Source organism: Prinia subflava, chromosome 8 (genome assembly GCF_021018805.1).
Source record: "Prinia subflava isolate CZ2003 ecotype Zambia chromosome 8, Cam_Psub_1.2, whole genome shotgun sequence".
Lineage (NCBI taxonomy): Eukaryota > Metazoa > Chordata > Aves > Passeriformes > Cisticolidae > Prinia > Prinia subflava.
The window spans coordinates 13,705,600-13,722,154 of NC_086254.1; the positions used below are offsets into that span (position 1 = coordinate 13,705,600).

A 16,555-nucleotide genomic window follows, 5' to 3' on the forward strand; every position below is an offset into this window, starting at 1 on the left:
GGGGCCTGGGAGGAGGGCTCAGGGGTTTGACAAGGCTGCCCCGTCACCCCTGAGGTGACAGCGAGCAGCGAGGGTGACAGCCACGAACTCCTCTCTGCTGGGGACAGCTGTGTCCCCACCGACACCCAGGGCAGCTCAGCAGCTTCCTGGTGCCACATGCCCCACCGACAAGGCTTTATCTGCGGGGCTCGGGATGTCACCGTGCCACCTCCCCTTGGTGGCACCGTGCCACCTCCCCCTGGGCCCGGCGGGGACCGCGCACCCACCCGGGGATTTCTCTCTGATTTCTGAAGCGGCGCCCGGGGGTGACGGCAGAGCCAGCCCGGGGTGTGGAGCGGCGCTGGGGACAAAGTCCCATCGCGCCACATCCCGGCACGGGCACGGCCGTGTCACCCGCAGGTCCCGTCCCCGCCAGTGGCGTGGGACCCTGCCCCGTCCCCAGCTGTCCCCAAGCTCCCTGTTCGTGTGCCAACACATCACGTGCCGCCGCTGGATGACCCGGGAGAGGGGGGGAATTTTTTTTTTAAGTGTTGTTGTTGTTTTTTTTAACAAAGCCAAAATATTTGCGTCCCCACGGGGACGGCTCTGGGTCACTGAGCACGGAACGCCACCCTGGGGTCCTGGCAGGAGAGGGGACACCCGGCTCCGTGGGGAGGGTCTGGTGCCGGCGGCTCCATCCCTGGCTCCATCCCCAGTGTTTATACATAGACATGTTTGTGCGCGGCACTGGCCCCTTCCTCGCTCGCAAACAACTGCAGGAAAGTCAAAAAGTCACCAAAATTTTCCATTGCCCGAGGAAGGGAAGGAGCGAGGAGTGGACTGTGCAAGGGGCCGGGCAGTGCCAACAGCGAGGGACCCCAAATGAGGGAGGGGTCAGACCCAAAAAAGCAAGGAGTTGGTTTTGATATAGTGAATAAAGCAGGCGGTTTGCTGCAAAGACATCATCTGCAGTGCCGGCCACCATCGGGGTTTGTGGGGTGTCCCCGTGATGTCACCACGCTGCTGGCACGATGCTCACAGGGGACGGGACGTGTGGCACGTGCAAGCCCGGCCATCCGGCTCCTCCCGTTTTTTTGGCTTTAAAAAACCGGTTTGGATTTTAAAAAAAGAAAAATATCCTGCGGTTTCTCCGCAGTTTCCCCCCGCAGCCAGAGGGGCTCGCTGCCCGCACCAGGCTGGGGAAAAGCTGCGATTCCCGTCGAGCCGGCGGGAAAAGCCCAGCGGGAAAAGCCCCGGCGGAGGGATGCGGGGACTTTGCCTGCGGTTTCCGTGGGCAGGAGCAGCTCCGGCAAACAGGCGGCTGAGTCAGCGGGCGGAGGGCGGCCGCGATGCCGCCCCGGCATGTCGGGGTGCACGGCTGCTTCCCGGAGCCCTGGCACAGCTCTGCCGCACGGAGAGCCTCAGAGCCCCAGAGCTGCTGCCAGGGCCAAGCCATGCCCTCAGCCCTGGTGCTTCTGAAGCACCGGAGGCTTGGAGCAAACCCAAAGCAAGGCCTGGGGCTGCTGGGGACTGTGCGTGTCCCCGAGGTACTCAGGGACCCTGTAACCCGGGCTGGGCAGGTCCCCATGCTCCAGCACCGACTGCTGCTCGGCAGGGTGCGAGTGCTGCGAGCCCAGCCTCCCACCGGCACAAAGATGCTGAATTTGGGCAGTGCCCGACCCCAGCGCAGGGACAGAGCGGGGCACTCCGCTTCGGCCACCACCGAGATTTGTCATCGCCGCCCATCCCCCGTGCGAACAGATCAGCCCCCGGTGGGTGCCCCTGGGCAGGTTCTGGGGTGAGCTGCACCCCGCAGGGCTCAGCCGATGGGGAAGGCGGTGCTTGTTTTGGGAGCTGGACGGGCGCCCGGGCCGGAGGCAGCAGCGGCGCAGCTAATCCCGGCCCTCGCAGGGCTGCGCCAGCCCCGGCACATTCTGTCCCTGCCAGCGCCGGCCACAAGCTTCGCGTGTCACCGTCCCCGCCACCGAGCCCCCAGGCCACAGGGCAAGTGCCTCAGCTGCAGGCTGGGCCCCTGGGATGGCACCGAGCATCCTCTGGGGGTGGGGAGGGCTGGGGGAAGGGAGAGCCCCCCAAAATGCTGCAGGAGCGGGGTGTCCCAGCACCCTGCAGAGCATTGAGCTGCAGTGGGGAGGGGGGTTCCCAGTAGCCAAGGCAAAGGGGCCCCAGCATTTTGGGAGTGAGAGGCAAAAACGACAGGCCAGAGGAGCAGGGCAGGGGCTGGGGCTGGGTTTCCGTGCCCCTCGCAAGGAGCAGGTTCTGACGGATGGTCTGGGCAGCATTTTCCAGCGCACGGGGCCAGGAGCTATAAATAATCCCGGCACTGTAATTGCATCACGCGCCTCCTGCCCGGGGTCGGGCCTCGGTGCTGCCGCGGCATCGCCGCCAGGGCACGGGGCCGTTCCGGCTCAGCGGACCCCCGGGGAGCCCAAAAATCCCCGTACCAATAAACCTGGAACAGCCCGGGCTGTTCAAGCAGGACTTTGGAGCCAGGGCAGATAAACAACAGAAGGTTGGAGGGAACACCGGCGGCACTGCCAGCAGTTGTGAAAGCGCTGCCTGGAAGGGTCTGCCCCGGTTCCAAATGTCCAGACGAGGTATTTTTAGCCCCTCTGGGGTTCAGGATTCAGGAGTGCAGCCCTGGCAGGAGCCCCAGCTTGGCCGTGCCCCCCTCCCCTCAACGTCGCTGTGCTGCTGCCTGACTGTACAAGAAAAACCTGGAGAGAAAAACCTGGAGACGAGGATCCTGCCGGAGAGTTCGCCCGCTCCCCGCGGGCACTGGGAGCGCTGCCCACCGGCATTGGGTTCCCGGGCCGGCATGGCCTGTCCCCTCTCCGTGTGACGCCGTTTCCCAGGAAGGCCAGCGGGACAGACACGGGGTGCTGGGTGTTTACCCCCCCCGGGGCCTGGGGAATGAACAAACATCCCCTTGTGCAGCCGGGGCAGATGATCCGGGGCTGACCAGCAGCCCCCGGCCATCCCCGCTGCCCGGCGTTTGCCGGCACAGAATGGCTCCCTTGTGCCAGGCTGGCATCAGCCCGGTCACAGGGCTGCCTGTGGGGCCATCGTCACCCAGGGGTGTGCTGTGCTTCGTGTCCCCTTTGATGTCACCAAAAAACCCCCCCAGGAGGCCACACAGCATCGGGCACCGCCGCTGCTGCCAGCGGCAGATCCAGACACGATCCCCCCAAACGGGGATGTAAACAAATTCCCTGCGAGGCCGGTTAATCCTCCCCCGGGAAGAATTAATCAGAGCACCAGGGATGCCAAATGAAAACCAGATTTGAATAAAGGTTGCAGGAGCACCAGGTTCTCACAGGCAAACGCAGGGACAAGTTCTCTCCCCTGGCTCAGGGCAGGAGCACGTGCTCTGATGCAGCTGCGGGGCTGAGCAGCTCAGCAAACAAAAAAAATAAATAAAGGGGGGGAAATCACATTCCAGTGGCAGTATTTTTAAGCAGTACAGTCCATGGAAGAGAAAGTTAAAGCCCTGATTCAAACCCTGCCTTGCATGCACCAAGATTTGCCCTTCCCAGCGGAGATGTGGAGCACAGAAATACTGTGAAAAACCCAATTCCAGCCCAAGGAAGCAGGTGAAGGAGCCTCCCTGCTCTTCTCACACGGCTGCAGCTCCCAGCCAGCACAGCATGGGGCTGATCCCAACCCTCCTCGGGACTGGCTGAGCCAAGGCAGGAGTGTCCCAGCTCCCAGCTGGACCTGCTGGGTCCCTGCCAGGCTTCCCGGATGGAGGAGAATGTGTCCGTCCTCCAGGAGCCTGGACACAAACAGGAAGGAAGCGTGGAAAAATACAACAGGTTTGCTCCCAGCCCTGAGTCCCAGGTAAGGGGAAAAGAGCCAAAACTGATGGATATGGAGCAGCTGGAGGCTCAAGGGACCATTCCTGCTGGGGAGCAGTGCTGACCAAGTGACCCAGTTAATCCCAGTGCTGGGTGCCTGCAGGGCAATGAAGAGAGGGCAGGGAGCACTCCCACATCCCCACAGCCACAGCACGGCTCCAGACAACAGGAGGCAGAAAGAGGAACAGAAAACTACCCAGGCAACAGTTTGGTTTAAAGAATTTATTTCAGACAAAAAAAATTCCCCACCAAAAAGTCGTACAAAAAGTGTAGAGACAAAGAGTGGTCATTACAAAAGTGTTCACAGATAGAAAAGACTCATCTGAGCAACCCCAGCACAGAGCCCAAGGCACGCTGGCTTTGGCTGTGCACAGCCAGGGATTGTCTCAGTGAGGGAATGCAAAGGTCCTCGGCCCTCAAACTCTGCTCAGGTCCCCCTGCAGTGAGCAGGGTCAGCCCCTGGCTCCTCACAACATCCAGCTCACCCTCCCCACACTGTTCCCACCCCAGTGAGCACAGGTTGCTGCTGTGTCCTCACCCCACCAGGGCCCCCCACCCCTCTGTGGGTGCAGCACCAAGGACCCCCAGCCCTAAAGGATTCATCCCAACTCCACATCTCCCCTCAGCATCTGTGGCTGCCACCAGCCTTAGACTGGGCTTCCTTCTCTCTTTCTTGGCCACCAGCCACAGCTCCAAGCCCCTGTGCTGGTACCAGTTTGGGGGCTGGTTTCAGCCCCATCTTGGGGGAGGCACCAGCACACTGAGCAGGTTTGGTGCTGACACTCACGAACCAGCTTCCCTGTTCTCTGTAAACGGCACCAGAACACTGGGACAGGTCATAAATTCATCTCCCAAGTCCTTTTATCAGCCCTTGGAGGCCTTTAGAGTTTGGTTAAGTGGCTCGAACCATTCCCCCCGCAGGCACCCACAGGCTTGTGGCAAAGATTATCAGCAGTGGCTCAGCCCTCTGCTTCATCCAGCCAGAAAAGGAACCTTTCACTGCCTTGGGGACCTGCAGTCCTGGTGAGCCACACCTGAAGGGCTGCACCTGCATCTCCCCTGGGGCCCAACCCTGAGCACCATCCAAACATCCTCCAGTGATCCTGAGAAACGCCTCCAAGCTCCTGCTTTCCACACCAGGAGCAGACAGAAGTTTTTCAGAGTGCAGGCAAGGAGAGAGCAATCTCGGCTCGTATTCCCCGTTCTAAGCCCAAAATCCCGGGGCAGTTCTGAACCCTGCCCGGCCGCTCCACACTGCCAGCCCCTCGCGTTCTCTGGCCCTGGGCCCGTGGGACAGTCACAGGAGCGGGGTCGGGGCCTCCCGTGCCCGTTTCCAGCCCCGAGTGCCGTGAGGGTGCAAGCTGCCATCCGCAGGATCGTCACGCTGCCGCCGCAGCCGCCGCAGCTGCCACTCCTCTCAGCACGTCATGCAGCGCGGGCGGATGCCGTCCGACGCGGGGTTCGGATCCACCTGCAGAGCCAAGCCCAGAGTCAAAAACCTCGGCACTGGCACAGCCCAGCCGCCAGCAGCCTCCCAGCCCTGAGGGATTCATCACCTCTGAATACAGCGGAGGCGGTCGGAAGCGGAATTCCTGGATGTAGGCGAAGAAGGGACCCTCCAGGATGTCCCCGAGCTCGCTGCGGCACGGAGGAGCCAGGCTCTGCTCGGCCTCTGGGCTGGACACCACTGCTGAGTACTCAGGGGGGGCTGCAGGGAAAGGAGAACCATCAGGGAATGACAATAAATGGGGCACACGCAGGTAAAAGGGCTTCAAAGCCACTGCTTCCCAAACCCTCTCAGTTCCCTGAGGAAGGAACCCAGGAGATGCAGCCCACAACCAAAACATCAGGTTAAAAAATCCCCCAAAACTGGCCCAGTTGAGAACTTTGAGTCTCGCTGTGCTGAGCAGGGGGTTTACCCCAGGGAGAAGGAGATGCTCACCCTCCAGCTGCTCCGGGATGGTGCTGAGCCAGTCCAGGTTGACGCTGTACTGGCTGCTGACGCTGGAGGTGCGGCTCCCGAAGGGATGCAGCGGGATGGTCCCGATGACCAGAGGCAACTCCAGGAGCAGCTTGGACGTCCCAGGAATATCCACACAAACCTGCCGAGACAGAGAGCAGCAGGGAAGCTGAGCCGGTGGTGCTTTCCCAGTGCGGCATCTCCGCTGAGCGGGACAGGAGGGAATTCCTGCAGAGCTCCCTGGGGCTCCCTCACCTTCAGGGAGTATTCCACCTGGATGATGCGGCACTGCAGGATGGAGGGCCCCACGGGCGGGATCTTCAGCGCCCGCCCGTGCCACACCTCCCGCTTGCCAGCCGGAATGGGGTCCCCAGTGATGCTGGTCACCACCGACTTCTTCTGCTTCTTGGTGCCCCGGGCCACGAAGGTCTGGGTCTGGATTATGGCTGCCTTGGGCACCACGGCGCGGCTCGTGCAGTTGTCGATCTCGGCAAAGATGGGGATGACCTCACCTGCCAAAAAGACGCGCTCACGTTGGAGGAGGGGAGGCAGAGCCCAGCCCTGCCTCAGGGAATCGCTGCACTGAGGGCTGGCCACGCTGTCTGACAGGGCAGGCACGTGGGCTCAGCCAGGGGGAGAGTCCCAACGATGCTGCACACATCAGGAGCACACACTGAAGCTCTCTGATTTCCTACCAGCTCACAGTGACCCAAATCCCCTCCTCTGGGCTCTCCTCTTTGCCCACTGAGGTTCAAGGGCCCCAGCACGTGGTCTCACCTGGGGTGTAGCCTTTTCGGTCAATCTTGGCAGTCACAGATACTTGGCCACGGTTGCAGTACCAGGCACGAGCAAGTTTCTCCTTAGCACCTGCCTGGGGAGCCTGGAGAAAGGGAAATATTTAGGCTGTTTAGTAACTAAGGATGAAACTCAAAGCAATCACCTCCCTGGCACCAAGAACCTGCCAGGGAGCATCAGCAATTTCTCAGGTATCTGATGCAAGAAGCTGTTGCAATGCATTCAAGTTTCTAAAAACAAAGAGGCACATCTGACCTCTGCCCAGCCCAGGTAATGCTGGAGGGCACAAATTACAGGGGGGAACATATTCCCTCTGGAAACCAGGCCTGCACTGTAATGCTGAAGGAGAGGCAGACACCTTCCCCATGGCCTTCCAGGATAAGTTTTGGATGCCAGAGCCCCGGGGTGGAGCAGGGGGAGCTCACCAGCAGTGCAGGGGTGTTTATGTCGATGGGTTCAATCACAGTGAACTCCTTCTTTGCTTTCTTCACTGTTGACCAGGGTCTGTGCAGCTTGGCCTTCACCCAGTAGCGCACACTGCCGTGCTTCCCCTCGAAGGAGGTTGCCAGGGTCCTGGGCACAAGCAACAAACAATTTTAGAAGGGTTTTGCTCAAAAAACCCCTCATTTTCAAGATGTCCTCTCCCCCCAAAAATGCCAACTTACTCAGGGAGCTGGAAGGTGAAGGGGAACTCGTGCCTTCCTGCCTGCAGGACAGTGGCCTCACCATTGTCTGTGGGCAAAACAGATTGAGGAGGATTAACTCCTCCTGCAGAACTTCCTCCCCGGGCGGCTCACAGAGATGTGCAGCACCCGGTGTGGAGCAGGACGAGGGCACAGCAGAGTTTCTGCCAGGGCTGAGCTGCAGCAGCTGTGACACAAGAGCCGGGCACCGTCTGCATTCCATGTGTCTGGCCCAGGGGCACCTCCTCGGAGAGCTGGGCAGCTCCCCAGGAAGGCTCTGCTCCATCCTGCAGCCACCCTGCTCCACGGCTTTGGAGAGCCCGAGGGGCCCGGCCGGAGGGCGAGTGGCCGGCCAAGCCCGCATGCCCCTCGGGAGTTTGCATCCCTGGGTTAGACGGGACCTCAGGGGATCACTTATGCCAACCCTTGCTGCCCAAAACAAGCTCCTGAACCTCCACAGTTTTCCAACGCTGCTTCCGTGCCATGCACAGCTCAGAGAAAAGGGGGAGTCTTGTTCCCAACCGAGGGGATGGGAGAGCAGCTGTGCACCCCAAGATTTCAGAGGTGTCTGCAGGAACCCATTCCCAGGGCGCTCACACCCTCGGGCACCCCGTGCACACAAATCTCAGCCTGTCCGTGTGCCATGCACCCGGCAGCCCAGCTGGCCCTGGCACCCAGATTTCTGCAGTTTCGGGGTGCCACGCACCCAGATTTCAGCCGCTTGGGGTGCCTGGAGCACCCAACACCCGCGGGGTGCCCAGGCTGCCGCACACCCCGTTGTTCCATCCCCGTGCCCGGCCGGGGGGGTGCCCCTGGGGCAGGGACATGCCGTACCTGGCGGTGCCATCAGCGTGTCGCGGTGGCTCAGAAACTCCACCTGGTCGCTGTAGCTCTGCGTGTAGGCGGTGCTGGAGCCGGCGCTGCGGGACTCGGTCCAGTGGACGCGGGCGGCGCCCCCGGCCCGCAGCCGCAGCGCCCCGAGCCTGGCGGCCGCCGCCAGCTCCAGCACCACGCGGCCCGACACGGCCTGCCCGGGGCTGAAGGCGGCCGGGCCGTCCCGCTCCGCGCCCTCCAGCTCGATGGAGAAGCGTTTGAGGCGATCGAAAATCATGGCGCGGCTCGGCCCCGACCGGCTCGATGCGGTTCTGCCCTGCCCGGCGCGGCTCAGCCCCGCTTTAAGCGCCCGGCGCGGCCGGGGGCGGCCCCGGCGGGGCGGGACGGGCCGGGCCGGGGCGGCCCCGCCGAGCCCTGCAAAACAAGGCAGGGAGCATGTGCGGATCGGCCCCGCCGCACGCCGGGGAGGCTCCCGGGGGGGCTGGACCGTGCCTGGCGGGGCTGCCGGGGTTATCTCGGCACCGAGACATCGGGCTGGGCACTGCCGGTGCTCGAGGGGTGAGACCCTGCCTGCTGCCGGCTCGTTCTGTGGCCCCCCAAGACTCCCTGCAGGTCCTATCCTTGGCTCCCAAGCCTTTCTGTCCTTGCCCCACAAATAACCCTTGCAGCTCCATCCTTGCCCTTTCAAATTTCCCCACCAACTCTATCCTTGTCCCTGAAAACTCCCTCCCAGCTCCTATTCTTGACCCTCAAACTCACCTTCCAGCCCCCACCATTGCCCCTCAAACTCTCTTCCAGCTCCTAACCTTGCCCCCAAAATCTCCATCCTTGCCCCTCAAAATCCCCATCCTCGATCCCCAAACCCTCTTGTAACTTCCATCCCTGCCCCCCAAATTTCCCCTCCACCTCCTTCCTTGTCCACCAAAACACCTTTCCAGCTCCCATCCTATGCTCTCAAGCTCCCTCACCAGCTTCTGTCCTTGCCCCCCCAAATCCCCATCCCTGTCCCCCCGAATCCCCATCCCTGTCCCCCAAAATCCCCATCCCTGCCCCTCAAAATCCCCATCCCTGCCCCTCAAAATCCCCATCCTTGCCCCCCCAAATCCCCATCCTTGCCCCCCAAAATCCCCATCCCTGCCCCAGAAAATCCCCATCCCTGCCCCCCAAAATCCCCATCCCTGCCCCTCAAAATCCCCATCTTTGCCCCTCAAACTTGCCCTGCAGCTCCAATCCTGACATCCCACCCCATCTTCATCCCGAATCCCCATTCCACAGCCATGGGCTGTGGCCAGGGGGGATTCCTTGCTCGAAGCCTCTCTCATTCCAGGCTGGAGCTGAGGGCAGTGCCACACGTGCACCCACATCCCTCCTTTCCCAAGAGCCATTCCCAGGCTCGGAACAGGCCCCAGCTGGATCTGGGCTCCTGACACAGCCCGGCCAGCTGGCGACGCGGCGATGTCTGGGACATCACTTCACTTAGTTCTAAGAAATCAAGAACTGGCTGGGGTTCAGCTTGTGCAACAGGGTGAGCAATCCTCTTCCCTGAGCTTGTTAACCAGGCAAGCACCAGATTTCCACCAGATCCTGCTGGGATTGGTGGCCAAAACCCAGTGATAAATAAATTTATCAGGAGCAGGAGCAGCACAGGGACTCGCTCCATTGGCGGCACCCGTGGTTGTGTTCAGCTGGGTGAAAGTGTGGAAACTGGGAACTGGTGATTCCCAGGGTGGACACCAAATGGCACGAGATTGCTAAACTGAGGCAGAGAAATGAAGCAATTGTCAGACATCACCATCAGCAGCGCCCAGAGATGATGTAAAAGGGGGGAGAAAGGAATTAACCCAAAAGGGTTAATGCAGCCTTAGAGACTTTACTCTAGTGATGGTTGTCATGTTTGCAGAGCACCAGAGCCCTGCACCCCCGGCACAGGCGGGGGATAAGACAGAACAGGCATTAAAAACGTTACTCAGCATTTGGCTGCCCAAGTTTTGGGGATTTTTGAGTCGCTCCCAGCCATGCCGGGCAGGACCTGCTGTGCTGAACTCGGCTGATCACATCCACTTAAAAAAAATGAGCTGGGCTGAAGCCTGGCACTGCTTTAGCTGTTCCCAAGGCCGGACTGGAATTGTCTGTCTCCCTCCCCAGGGGAAGGGGACTGGTTTGTTTTATATGCACAACCATTTATTGCCACGGGCAAACATGAATCATAGCACACACTGAGGAGGGAGAGGGAAAGGAGGAAGGAAGGCACGTCACAGCACGAGCTAACTGGTGACACCGGCTCTGGGAAGGCGCCTGGTGTCCCTGCAGTGACATGAGAGGTGGGGAGGCTCTTGAGAGGGGCTGGAGCCTTGGCTTGGCCCCTCTCTTTGCTTGGCATCCTCCTCCTCCTCCTCCCGCCTGCCGGCACACACCCCGGGCCGTGACTCAGCCCTCGCCCACGGGATGCGCATCCCTGCAAACCAAACCTCCCTCCCGTGGCAGCGCACGCGATGGCCCCGCTGTCCCTTCCACGTGGGGAGGGAGAGCAGACCCCTCTGGGACCCTTCTGGGACTGCCCTGGGACCCACTGAGACCCCTCTGGAATCCACTGGGACCCCTCTGGGACCCTCTGGGATGCACTGGGACACACTGGGACCCCTCTGGGACCCACTGGGACACACTGGGACCCCTCTGGGAGCCGCTGGGACCCACTGGGACTGCCTTGGGACCCTCTGGGACCCCCCTGGGACCCACTGGGACCCCTCTGGGACCCCTCTGGGACCCCCTGGGATCCCCCTGGGACCCACTGGGACCCTTCTGGGACCCACTGGGACCCTCCTGGGACCCTTCTGGGACTCCTCTGGGACCCTTCTGGGATCCCCCTGGCATCCCCCTGGGACCCCCTAGAACCCCCCTGGGAACCCCCCGGGACCCTCTCCCTGGGACCCTTCTGTGACCCCTCAGGGACCCCTCTGGGACCCCTCAGGAACCCCCCTGGGACCCTCTGGGACCCCCGCACCCAAGGAGGGTCTCTCCCCTCTCCCGGGCTCTCCAGGTGCCGGGGCTGTGGGAGCAAAGCCAAGATCTTTCCTTTCAGGAGCGCTCCTGGTGCCCCAGGCAAGCCCAGCCAGGCTCGGGACAGCATCTCCAACTCTCCAGCCCCATCTAGAGCCTGGCCAGGCTGGAGCCGCTCCCAGCACCCGCTGACACCCTGGGGAGCTGCACCTTCCCTGACCCGCTGCTGGGACCTGGTGGCTTCTCCCCACCCAGCCCAGGGTCACACGAGGGGCCCTGGAAGGCAGGGAGCAGGGGATGCAGCAGGGGATGCAGCAGGGGATGCAGCAGGGGATGCAGCAGGGGATGCAGCAGCTCAGGGCTGAGGTGGGACAAGCACGGGCTCCCAGGCTGAGGAAGCAGCTCCATCCCTGCCAGATTTGGGGCTGCTGTGTATGGACAAGGATGAAGGTGCTGACTGAGGGCCACCCCCCAAAGGGAAGGAGAGCCCTGATGCCACAACTCTTCTGGATGTCTCCATGAAAATAAAATGGCTTCTGGATGTTTGCCTCTCACCAGGGCAGGAACTACACCTTTGGGAAGTTCTGCAGGGTCCTGGGACAGAAAAGACAGCTCCACAACAATTATTTATGTTTCCTAGGGCACCCTCCCATCACCTCAGAAGAGTCCAGGGCTCTCCTGGTGCTGCCTTTGCCCATTAACCCCCTGTCTTTTCCTCTCCTCCTCTCCCAGATGATTACACAACACACGTTGAAAGGCCCTGCCTGAACATCCTTCTTGCACACTTTTTTCTTGTCTCTCAGCGCAGCACCCCAGTGCCAGCACTCACCACCCTGCCAGGAAACTGCAGATAAACTCAGCTGAGGGGAGAGCAGGAGGGAGGGCGCTTATCTGTGCCCGGCTTCCCTCCTCTGCACTGCCTTGTTACCATGACAAAACCTGCATTTTTTAAACACCACGCAGACACGGCTGATCTCGTGGAGAAGCAACAAGAAAGGAGCAGTCACAGGGGCTGACTGTCGGATGGTGGCACGTTTCTCACCAGCTGACATCAGGAAGGCCCTCACGCTGCTGTTGGGGACAGAACAGGGGACAGTAGGATCCCAAGGAAGTTATTTTGGCTGCAGGACAGCCCCTCTCTGCTGTTCATTCCCTTAAAACGTCCTGGTGATCACACGTGTGCCTCTCACAAGGCAGAACAGGAATCTGTGTGTGGACAGAGGCATTAAAATCCCAGCCCCCAGGTTCTGGCGGGGCTCTCTGCCCCCCAGGCAGCCCAGCTCAGCACTCCTGGGCAGTAAGGGGGGCCAGGAACCACCAGCTCCGAGCTGCAGGTGTGAGCTGTGAGCTCCTGCAATTCCTGCAGCCCTTGGCCAAGTGCCCTTCCCCAGAGGGCTCCAGGGGCTTCTATCACACCCAATCCCAGCAGCACAAGCTAAAGGTGCTGGCAGCAGCTTGTGCCTTCCCTACAGACATTCCCTGCAGGGACAATGGGGGATAAAACCCACCCTGTCACCTCAGAGCTAAGGAGGACCAAGTACAGCACGACCAAGTGCTCAGGACCTTTGCTGCTGGCCTCCAGGGGAAGGGCTTAATTGTAATTTGGACACTTTGTAGAGGTGCAGCTGCCAAGGGGACATCCTCAGGCACAGCATGGAAGAGCTGCTGCCAAAAGACAGAAACTCCAGAGCAGTGCAGGTGTTTGGAGCAGATGGCAGGGCACAGTCATCCAGAAATAGAGAAAATCACCTTCCCAGTGCAGTCCAGAGACAGGAAAACCTCCAGGAAGCCAACTCAGGCCCTCTTTCCATCCCTCCAGTTTATTCCTGCAACGTCTACATTTGCCAGATTGCGCTGGCACCACTCTTTGGGTTGCACTTGGCCACTGACACAATGAAATGCCCTCATGATAAATCCTACAGCTGTCTCCAGGGCCGGGCAAGCATGCCAAAGGTATAACCAGGCCATGAGAAACAGGGAAAGGGGCAGGAAAAGCAACAGGGGAATGGCTGTGACACTGCTATTGGAGGGGAGGATAGAAGACATGCATGTTCCTAAGAAAAGCCAGAGTTAATGAGTGGATGGACAGTTGAGACATCCCATATCCCTCAGCTCTGGATCATTTCATCCCCAGCACACAGAGAATGGCTTGTGGCATGCCAGTGGCTTGTCCTGTGCAGCAGATCTGAGCAACGTGCCAGCTGGGCACGCGGCCCCAGCCCCAGGGACCCGAAAGCAAACACGGGCTGAAGCACTAAGGGCTCTTTCCACACTTGTGAACAGACACTCGTGTTTGCTCTTCCCTGTGCAAACACAACAACAGCCACAAATCTCTGGTGCTCCCCAGCCCTGGCTTTGCCAGTAGCCTCCTGGAAACCAGCAGCACAGAGAGAAACCCTCAGCCGAGGTGAGAAGAGGGGCGAACAGCCCTGAGTGGGTGGGCAGCACCCACAAGGGCAGAGGTTCAGCTGAGGGGACACCTGCAGCCTGAGGGGGTCCCAACCCCATGCCCTGGCACATAGACCCACCCAAGGGGGTCCAAAAACACACAGCCTGGCATGCAGACCCTTCCAAGACCCGCCTGAGGAGGTCCCAACCCCACAGCCTGGCACACAGATGCACACAAAAGGGTCCCAGCCCCACAGCCTGGCAGAGACCCATCCAAGGGGGTCTCAATCCCATACCCTGGCACACAGACCCACCCAAGGGGGTTCTAACCCCATGCCCTGGCACACAGACCCATCCAAGAGGGTCCCAAACTCCCGCCCTGGCACACAGATTCATTCAAGAAGGTCCCAACCCCATGGCCTGGCACACAGACTTATTCAAAGGTGTTCCAACCACATGCCTGGCACAGAGCCCCCACCCAAGGGGATCCAAAACTACACAGCCTGGCAGAGACCCACCCAAGGGGGTTCTAACCCCATGCCCTGGCACACAGATCCATCCGGGGGGGGTCCCAGCCCCCCACCCTGGCACACAGACCCATTCAAAGGTGTTCCAACCCCATGCCCTGGCACACAGATCCACACAAGGGGGTCCCAACCCCCTGGCACACAGACCAACCCAGGCAGGTCCCAACCTCACAGCCTGGCAGAGACCCACCCAAGGGGGTTCTAACCCAGTCTGGCACACAGACCCATCCAAGACTCATCCAAGGGGGTCCAAAACCTCACGCCCTGGCACACAGACCCATCCAAGGGGGTTCCAACCTGTGCCCTGGCACACAGACCCACCCAAGGGGGTCCAAAAACACAGCCTGGCACATAGACCCACCCAAGAGGGTTCCAGCCCCTGCCCTGGGACACAGACCTGTCCAAGACCCACCCAAGGGGTTTCCAACCCCCCACTCTAGTACACAGACCCACCCAAGGGGGTTCCAACCCCCCACTCTAGCACACAGACCCACCCAAGGGAGTTCCAACCCCTGCCCTGGCACACAGACCCATCCAAGACCCACCCAAGAGGGTTCCAGCCCCCACCCTGGCACACAGACCCACCCAAGGGGGTCCCACCCCCCGCCCTGGCACACAGACCCATCCAAGACCCACCCAAGAGGGTCCCACCCCCCACCCTGGCACACAGACCCACCCAAGAGGGTCCCACCCCCCGCCCTGGCGCAGACGCCCTCCCCGTGCCATGGCCTCACCGGGGATGAGCTGGCGGCGCCGGTACAGGAAGGTCTGGTAGGCCGTGTAGTCCCGGTAGACGACGTTGAGGCCGATGCTGCGGCTCTCCACCCAGTGCACGGCGGCCAGGCCCCGGGCACACACCTCCAGCGCCCGCACCCGCAGCGCCCCGCGCAGCTCCAGCTGCACCCAGCCGTGCAGCAGCTGCCCGCTGCCGTGCGCCACGCCGTGCTGCAGCCTCACCGCCAGCCTCCGCACCCGCCCCGGCGGCTGCATGGCCCTGCGGCTCCGCCAGGCCGCCTGGAGCCTTCCAGGGAAAGGAGGGAGAGCCAAGGCTCCGCCAAAATCCCTGGATTTATCCCGGCTCCTAGCTGGCCCCACCCTGCAGGCCTCGCCGGGGGTTGGACCGAGCCCCCGTTTGGTGGCGATGCTTCGGTGTCGGCCTCATGTGCTGTGCGAGGCTGCCGGGGACGGGGCCGCGGGCACCAGGGACGTGTTTTTAAACCAGCGAGAGGAGAGAACGTGACTTGGCCTTATCTCTGAGTCACAGACACCGGCGACGTGACGCCGGGGCTGCACGGGCAGGGAGGGGGTCACACGCCACGCCGGGCTGGCACATCTCACACAGCGGGGCAACCAAAGGAAGCTGTTTGGCCTTCCTGCCAAACTGCCCTGATTCGGGCATTCCTGGGGCACTGCTGGAAGGGGAGAGGAGTTTAGAAAGCAGAGCCTGCTCCAAAAGCCAGCTTTGCTTTCTGTGTCTGAAGTTGCACTAAAATCTACACGAAAAAGAAAATGAATAATCACAGGGACTCGTGGCAACAGCTCTGCCAGGCAGCTGGTGCCTCCAAGGGTGATTCTACCACTTAGCCCCATCCACTTATTCCCCTTGTCCTGTCCCTCCATTCCCTTTTCCAAAGTCCCTCTCCACCTTTCCTGTAACTCACACACATCTGTCACTTCCCATCGGTGTTCCTGCAGCAGCACAGGTGGCAATGCCACCTCAGGGTCACATCAGAGTAATGGGGCAGACCTGGAGCAGGTGCAAGTCGCTGTTACTCCACCAAATGATGCAACTGAGGTGCTTGACTGGAGGCGTTCAACAGCGTGCTGGCATGAGGGGCTGATGTGAGTGTCTGTGTGCACTTGGAAGATGTGAGTGCACGGCTTCTTTGAAGCACGTGTGGAGCAGAGACTGCCCTATTCCTGGAAAATAAAGAGTCAGATCCATAAAGGAGGGTACAAGGCTCGTGGGCCCAGGCGCTGCTCACCCACAGACTGAAGCAGTTGTGAAACTTCAGCAGCCCTGTGCTCAAAGGGTCCTGAGGAATCAAACTGTGTGCATGAAAAGGCTGACAAGAGCTTGTGAAGTGGCAGCTGGGCCACCCTGCTCGCTCAACCCCCAAGGGAAGGGGCTGAGCAGCCCCCACTGATCCTTCTGGAACACACCTAGATCCCAAACAGAGTTAGTGCAAGCTCAGCAGTCAGGAAGCCCATGTGAGTGACCAGCTCAACAAAAACACAGGGCTCACCTCTGGGAAAACAGCCCACTCATCACAAGCTGGGCAGAGCTGCCTCGCTGGCCTACTGTTCACTGACCTTTGGTTGCAGGCCTTGACACCAAAATTCAAACAGATAATAAGGGAATATTCCATCCCCCACACAGCCCTGATGGTGCCTCTCGCTCTGATCTCCTGCCCTTTCTCTGTGCTTCCTCCTACCCCACCTGCTTGTTCCACCCCGGGGCAGCTCCGTGGGTCCTGCAATCCTGAGGGATGTGTCACCCACGCCTTTGGGCTAATC

General features: G+C 60.8%; 1 protein-coding gene across 2 annotated transcripts; it reads right to left on the bottom strand.

The window, feature by feature from the left end:
* Positions 1-4,061: 4,061 nt before the first annotated feature.
* Positions 4,062-15,198, bottom strand: ARRDC2 (arrestin domain containing 2). 2 transcript variants are annotated; one of them, XM_063403342.1, is made up of 8 exons: positions 14,773-15,198; positions 7,275-7,341; positions 7,035-7,182; positions 6,592-6,694; positions 6,070-6,326; positions 5,797-5,956; positions 5,411-5,562; positions 4,062-5,325 (listed from the first exon to the last, which is right to left on the bottom strand). In XM_063403342.1, exons 1-8 carry the CDS (start codon positions 15,026-15,028, stop codon positions 5,272-5,274), a joined length of 1,197 nt encoding a protein of 398 aa, XP_063259412.1. In that variant the 5' UTR covers positions 15,029-15,198; the 3' UTR covers positions 4,062-5,271. The 2 variants fall into 2 exon arrangements, with proteins under 2 accessions (XP_063259412.1, XP_063259411.1); XM_063403341.1 differs by lacking the exon at positions 14,773-15,198 and adding an exon at positions 8,127-8,512.
* Between the last annotated feature and the right edge of the window lie 1,357 nt (positions 15,199-16,555).

Bases quoted from the DNA above. Each gene is read 5' to 3' on its own strand.
- ARRDC2 (XM_063403341.1), bottom strand. From the start codon at position 8,403: ATGATTTTCGATCGCCTCAAACGCTTCTCCATCGAGCTGGAGGGCGCG. The intron at 5,563-5,796 runs GTGAGCATCTCC...CTTTCCCTGCAG, and splicing joins CATCCCGGAGCAGCTGGAGG to CCCCCCCTGAGTACTCAGCA. The intron at 5,326-5,410 runs GTGATGAATCCC...TTGGCTCTGCAG, and splicing joins CGCCTCCGCTGTATTCAGAG to GTGGATCCGAACCCCGCGTC.